The sequence below is a fragment of the Coptis chinensis genome, chromosome 5 (genome assembly GCF_015680905.1).
Source record: "Coptis chinensis isolate HL-2020 chromosome 5, ASM1568090v1, whole genome shotgun sequence".
Classification (NCBI taxonomy): domain Eukaryota; kingdom Viridiplantae; phylum Streptophyta; class Magnoliopsida; order Ranunculales; family Ranunculaceae; genus Coptis; species Coptis chinensis.
The window spans coordinates 95,496,545-95,504,231 of record NC_141460.1 but is presented as its reverse complement, the minus strand read 5'-3'; the positions used below and the strand labels follow the sequence as shown (position 1 = coordinate 95,504,231).

The window sequence follows — 7,687 nt, the reverse complement described above, 5'->3', positions numbered from 1 at the left end:
AGTTGGGAACTTCGGACGGGATGTTTTATTCCGTCTCGTGTATTTTTTTAAAAAAAATTGGTTTTTTTTCCGGACGGAATGTTTCATTCCGTCTCGCGTGTTTTTTTTACTTTTTTTCGGTTTTTTTTAACTTTAGACGGGATGTTTCATTCCATCTGGCGCATTTTTTCGATTTTTATATTCAAACGGAATTATCCTCGTTTATTATTTACTTATTCTCATCATTTCAAAACGTCTCAGACCAACCAATTTAGGTAGCAATTTGCACATCTCAATCAAGGGCATATCACAAGTAATAATAAGGTTACAGAGGGTTGTCAGTTCGCATTTGAATTGAATAAAACGCACAATAATAATCCCTTAAAGAAAGTAGTTACAAAGATTCAAACTTGAAGTATGAAATGGGAAACTGAACCGCTACACCACCTATAAGTTCATTTTACAAGGAACCAAAATAATATATATCCTAAGATATATAAAATGGTGCAAAAAATATTTTTCTTGACTATGCATTTTCTATAGGTCCCCGTGTAAGAGCTCGCCTAGAGCCTCCACCATCTCAAAGCCGGTCCTGCTTACCTTATTAACCGCATCCTTCAAAGTCCATTTACCTTTAGTCTTTGTTTATTCTGAAATGCCATGAGCAATGAAGGAAAAGATAAACAAAACTTTGGCAAGAAAGCCATACGCCAACAAAACATCTACCCAAACGAATAAAAACTGTGGGTTTCATGGAAAACCGAAATAGTCAAAACAGTGAACCTACTATCAGGAGAAATGGTTAGATCACAATTCACAGGCACAGCACAATTGCGTTATTCACACCAAGTACATGCACCAAGTGTTTATTAGAAGTTGTTGAGCACAAATGATCAACTGATCCTCAGACCAGTTACTCGGGCGTATCACTGGAGGAGACACACTGCCTTGGACATAATTAAACACCCGGTGGTGGCGTGTCTCTCTGAAAACCAGAATTAACAATTTCCATCAGCAATTCGTTTCTCTAGTTGCTGTTGAAAACTACATTAGGCTTCGCACTTCTTTTCAATCACGAGGTACTTTTGTTAGATTAATCATCCAAAGAAGTCAAACATATCCACATGTGGATTCAAACCCTTGTATTTTTCTCTACGTTCAACTGGTTCAAGTACCTAGACTGGGGAAAACCGATAACCAAATGTAACTCGGCAAACTTCAGAAAATCAGAAATGAAAATTTAGAGCTTTTTATCCAAAAGCCAAAACTTGGAAATCTTTACCAATGCCAATGGCTAGAGTGCTAGGCAATGTGTTACTTTGTCCACCCAAAAATTATAATTCCTGGCCTTCACTTCAAGTTATATATTAAAGAAAATATGTGGGCAATGCCTAATGGCTATAGAGTCCACCTTCATCCATCAAGATAAAAAAAAATTACAGGCTCGTAAATTGAAATTTTTAATGTCTACATTATTGCAATTGGCGCCAATCTAACAAGACAGAATCAACAAAACAATGACTCAGAAAACATATATTTAACTGATTAATGCTACCATTGAAGCCACAGATAGTTGTGCATATGAGTTGATCACAATAAAGATCACAATGGAAGGTGCTTCTAAAGAGACAAAGCACACTCTTTCGTAGAAGCAACTAATGATCTGCTTATATATACAAATTATACATTGACAATAAACTGACAAAAAGTAAACGGCCTTGGCAATTGGATGGATTACATGGTCGATATATACAAGACAACCATTCCTTCATCAATGAGCATAACCACCCCATTGCGAGTGTGCTTTTGTATATCGAATTTGTCTTCAGTGTCCACAAATCAAATTGGAGCTGTAAATCACTTGACCACAATCCAATGATTCCCTTGGACAAAATAACCATAACGTCCTAGGTTGAGGTATCACTGAAATAGGCAGTAACTGCCTTTAATTTGCCATTCAAGAAATTTTTCTCAACCTGAGACCAGAAGCGGCAACACATAACAATTAGAAATTAGACAAATTTAAAACTCCAGATTGGAATTAACGTCATAATTTTAAATTTTTTGTTTTTCTATAATTTTTTGTTTTATTTTTTTTATTTAAAGTTATAAACAGCCATTGAAACAGAACTAATACAATATAGCAAAAAAAATCGAGATATACTTAGTAGCTAAAGTGGAAATGAACTTCCAGTGTTATGCGATTAACAAAACTGATCATACTAATGGCAAATTTTTGCAAGTGTCATATTGCTTCTGATTACAGCACGTACTATTTGAAGCACCTAACAATAACGAACCTGCAACAAGAAAATTTAATTGACAGAAGGATGATACCTCTAGTTTCCATGGAGGATCAGTTGATAGACAGAGCTCAGCCAGTTGGTTGAGGTCCACATTTCTTGGAAGGAACATGATTATTCTGGATGCGATTCCTCTTGAAGTATTGAATAAAAAATACCTGGTGTATGCAGTATTTTAGAGAAGCCAATTACATGGAACTTAAAAGTTGGTCAAGGTAAGAAGACAAACCCATCATGAGGCTTGAGCATTGTCTTGATATTATAGGTCTGTACTTTAGCATAATCAGGTCCCCCCCAGGGAGGTGACAGAAAGACTGTGTCAGCCTGCAGAAGAGGATATTAATGTTAAAAGAAATACAAAGTTTGACATGAACACAGAAGCCAGAAGATATAAGCATCCACAAAGAAACACATAGAAGAAAATTGACATCCGTTAAGCAATCCACTCAAACTTTTCAACCAAGTAGCAATTAGCAAACCACAAAAATCAATACCCTACTACAAACCAATTTTAATAGTTATTTTTTATTATCTTTTTTCATGCTAACACAAAATTAGCATCAGATTGCACTCTCCAGGCTCTGATCCATACCACAGTACCTCTAACCCTACTCACTCAACAATTAACAAATTTGCCCGTAGTATGGGAGGCATTATCTCCTAAGGCTCATCCTTATGGGAGCACCATACTTCTCATTACAAACTGATCATTAGTGAGATGTGCCATAGTTTGCACAACCCATTACCCATCCAATGACAATTCTAGAGTTACAATGTACGAAAATTTTTGTCAACACTTTTTATATTATGTGATCTAACAGCAGAACTTCTACTTCAAACACTGGGTGTAAAACTAAAATAAAATAAGTAAAGAAAAACGCTTAAACCTTTAAACCAGTGTCAAGAATTCAATGATCTCTCAAATAACTTTTCCCAAATCAAATGCTGATTCACTTCAACTCTACATATTACTACATGAATTGTAGGTATGTCAGCTCATTCCAGTTGCTTGAACAACTGATACTAACTTTACAACAAAGATGTGCCAAAAGTGATGCAGAAGAAAGTTTTAGAGTAACAGAATTACCTTCATCTTAGGTGCTAATTGGAAAAAGTCCCCCATTATAAAATCAATGTTGCCATCGACTCCATAGATAGCTGCATTATGCTGAGCATATCCAATCCTTAGCGGATCGATGTCAACTGCAATTACGTGATTTCCCCTGAAATACCAAATACATATATTAAATGGGGTTGCCAAATTATATTATCACTTGAACATTTCTATAACAGACTAAAGATCTTTATGAAGGAAACTAACTGAAGTCTTCCCACGTCATAGAATCAACTGTACAAAGTTGATACAATGGTCACTAGTTTTGCCATGCAGTCTCCGGTTGAATTTCCAACCAGGGCCCCGGGATTAGTCGAGGTGCACGTAAGCTGGCCCGGACACCCGGTTAGCAAAAAAAAAAAAAAAAAAAAGTACAAAGTTGATAGTACAATGCAATACACTTTTTGTATTATTAATTATCCTTTCCAATCAAGAAGAAAAATATGCAGTATATATTCAACTTTTTGAATTCTTAACTATCCTTTCCCTGTATTATTGATCATCCTTCAATGTTCTGAAGTTCTGTCCACAATCAAAACAATCTGTTACGTGTGAAAAACATAGAACAGATGCATCGCTGCTCTATACTAGAGAATTGAAAACTACTGTAAAATGAACTTTCATGTATACACTTTTATTCTTGACTCTTATACATTCATAAGAGTGGGTAATAGATTAAAAGAGAGAGAGAGGTAATAGTATTGTAAACCGTTACACTTATATGGCGTATCCTCATCATTTCCAAGAATTCGGTGTCCAGTTCCAGTACTCCAGATATGGTTAAAACTTAAAAGACAAATATTAATGAAAAAAGTTGATTTAAGAAAGCAGCTTGTTAATTGGTTCCAATATACCTAGCAGTCATTCCTTAAAGAAAGGCCGGATGAACGTGATCAAACAAAAGTTACAATAATGTAGCCACTTTAATTCCTGGGATTACAATAACGTAATCAGGTTTAGTCCACAAACATACTAAATTGTACCATAAGAAAGTAAACAATCAAGACAGAGTGGAGATGTGCACACCTTTTGCCAATTGGATAGCATTACCACCAACACCAGTAAATGAATCGACAACAGTTCCACCACCACAGCGTGTGGCATGATGCCTTGCAATAGGCTCAGGGGTAACAGAGAACCATCCTTCTTCGTCCATTTTAATACCATCATCAAATTTGGAGAACAGTGAATACCTTTGACACCAGTATTTGGTAATACCATGAGGAAATTCTTGTGGCATTTCCTCAAAGTGAAACTCTAAAAATAAAAGACAAGAATATGATTAGGGATCCAACTGTTAACAAAAAACAAGAATATAATTAGGGATCCAACCATTAACAAAAAAATGAGAATATGATTAGGCACCCAAGGTTAGGTACACAATCAGCATAATATACGTTAAAATTAGAAGATTTGGCCACCCCGCATATGTGAATGAAATCCCTAAAGGTGAGAAATGAAGTTATGTACCTGCTTTGTAATCATATTGTCTGCTTCGCATCCGTGCCCTACGCAGTTTTTTCTTCTTATTTTTACTAGGGACAGGATCTTGCTGCCTTTCTAACTCATCAATTGCAGGTGCAATGTATCCCAGTTGAATGTCCTTTGCCTCTTCAGAAACGTTGGTTATAGATGTCAATCTGCAATAGATTTCAAAGTAAGCACCAAGCTTAAACTAATGGTCTATGGAGAAACTGGCAGTGGAGTTGACAAAATGATCCTAACACACAAACACACTTCCAAAGGACGTACCTGCAAGCATCTGAGTCGTGATTTTTACTAGTATCACATACTATACGGGCCTTTTCAGAAAAGAAGTCCATCTGCAGTTCATGAAAATGTTCATAGGAATCCAGCTCAAATGTTTTAGAGTTCATACATCTATCCTTCTGATCCACTCTCCAATCTTCTTCAGAAATCAACTGACTGCAACAAAATGTTAAAGAATATAAAAGACATGATTATGAAAGAAAATTATAAAACAAATACAAAAGGAATTCGAAAGGGGCCGGGCCACAAATTTGTCTGTATGCAAATCATATACATACATGCCAGGGGTCACATTGCCAGTATCAGGTTCAACCCTGGATGAGGATTCCGGGGATGCATGACCTAATGAGTTATCCGAACTAGTGGCGTCCTGAAACAACTGAGACTTGTCTTGCAAATCACAAGGACAGAGGACTTCGGCTCTGAGAGAATTAAAAATAGTATCCTTGCCACAGATCTCATTGCTAGCATCAGGTTCAATCCTGGATGAGGTTACATGGGTTAAATTACCCGATGAGTTATTAGAACTAGTGGCTTCCTGAAACAAATGAGACTTGTCTTGTAAATCACAAGGATCCAAGACTTCCGCACTTGGAGACCCAGAAATAATACCCTTATCAGCAGCATCAACAATCATGTCACTTGGCTGAGGTTCCTCTTCAGAAAATGATACAAAATCAACACCAGGTGGTGGGTCCCAAGTTGACTCATGTGTTTTGGTGTTATAGAAATAGGTTCTCATATAGAAAGCATCCCAGAATGTCCTCCAGTCCCCATATTCTCCGCACGGCTTACAATTGTCATATTCCTCTTTCAAGATAAGATCTGTTGTGATAGAACATTGAGAGTATATACTTGAATCAGGAATGCATGGTTCCTCAGTCGTGATATCAATACACTCTGAATCTGAATCACAGTAGTAGCCCACAAGGGAATCTTCCGAAGTTCTATGCCCAACCAATTGTTTATCCACAAAACTTCCTTGCATAACATTTTGTACAGAATTTCCACCATCTTCATTGATTGGAGACACACCCCCTTCCGTATTACCATTTGACATGATCAGACATGGTACATAGTAACAATCAGCACCATAACTTTCCATCATACCAGTCATTTCCCCATGATCTTCTTCCATGTCAATTGATCCTCCATTACAAGAGAAATGGGGTATACAAACTTCCTCTGCAACATCAGAATAAGATGGTTCATTTCGGACTAATGTCGATATGCAACTTAAAGAAACACTTGCCTTATCATGAAAGTTTATGGGAGAAACAACCTCTCCATCCTTATCTTTAAAAATCACACCGTCATTTGATTTGTCAGTGTCCTCTACTTTTGCATGTAAGTGGGAGGCAATCGTCTCTAGAGAAGACTGCAAAAAATCGTTCTCAGAGTTTCCCAAAATACCATCTTCTAGAGTGCATGGGACAACATCCCGAACTGGTTCTTCTGTCACCTCCTCAAGGCCTATAAATATAGAAATCCCTCCATACCCAGGTTTAGGTTCGCTGATACCACCCTTTCTTTTAGCTTTTGTCAGTACACTTTCCTTCTGCAATGCACAATTCTTAACATTCACAAAACTGTATATCCAAACTTGTCATAAAAAACACACCCACACAATGAAGAAAAATGTGGACTTACCTTGCTTGTGACGAAGGAAACAGGGAGACCAAATTCTTTCATCTGTTGGGAAAGTTCAATTTCTTCCAATGCAAGATGATGGAAATTCTACATTATATATATAAATAGAAAAATGGGTATTAACAATTAATCAAGATATATAACTTTTAGTAAAGCATGAAAAGAGATAAATTAATACCTTGTTAGCAAAAGATGATGACACCTCAGCTTGTTCAACAAAATCATCATCCCTATAAATAATAAATAATAATTAAAAAAAAAAAGTTAAACAACAGTTGTGTTAAGCAAGATAAAAAGAAGCTGGGGGTGTGTACCATAAATAGACTTGAGTTAGTTTGAAAAGAGAACCCAATGCTTTGATAGCTTCGTTTTCAGGTTCTACCGCCATACTAATAATTCCACCTTGAGAGAATTGTTCAAGAATACTAGAGGTTTTTGTCCCCCATATTGGGCTGGACCAAATACTTATATTTGTGAGCCAGGCTTGAAGGCCTTAGGCTGAGTCCAATGGTCTGCCACTCTTTATCCCTCAAAATCACAATGTTACACGGGTAGAGAGTAGGTTTGGGGAAGCAATGGTTTGAACCATCTACGCCACTTGAACTAGCGCGGTTTGAAAGCCATTTTTTCCCTCACCACTTCGACCAGCGCAGAATGAAAACCCAAATTTCAGAAAAGACAAAACTGCTCCTGCACCCTTAAACATAACCACTTTCTTCCTCAACTAATTTCGCCCCAAAATTATTTTAGCGCCACTTCCCAAAAGATTAACAATATGCTTTTGAAATTGATCACCACCGAAAACTATTGGACTCTAAAGGCCACTCTCTATCTCAAAAAAAATTTAATACCACCACCGAAAATAAAACCT

General features: G+C 36.8%; 1 protein-coding gene across 2 annotated transcripts; it reads right to left on the bottom strand.

Annotated features, from left to right (window-relative positions):
• Positions 1-1,497: 1,497 nt before the first annotated feature.
• LOC147500446 (uncharacterized) lies at positions 1,498-7,286 on the bottom strand. 2 transcript variants are annotated; one of them, XR_015196361.1, is made up of 11 exons: positions 7,131-7,286; positions 6,995-7,046; positions 6,817-6,903; positions 5,445-6,724; positions 5,149-5,322; positions 4,867-5,036; positions 4,423-4,653; positions 3,370-3,505; positions 2,512-2,606; positions 2,317-2,440; positions 1,498-1,955 (listed from the first exon to the last, which is right to left on the bottom strand). XR_015196361.1 is itself a non-coding variant. In XM_086562074.1 (11 exons), the coding sequence occupies exons 1-11, from the start codon at positions 7,202-7,204 to the stop codon at positions 1,887-1,889; spliced, it is 2,490 nt and encodes an 829-aa protein (XP_086418200.1). In that variant the 5' UTR covers positions 7,205-7,286; the 3' UTR covers positions 1,498-1,886. The 2 variants fall into 2 exon arrangements, 1 of the variants encoding a protein (XP_086418200.1); XM_086562074.1 differs by having other exon boundaries at positions 3,370-3,495; positions 4,415-4,653.
• Positions 7,287-7,687: the final 401 nt, after the last annotated feature.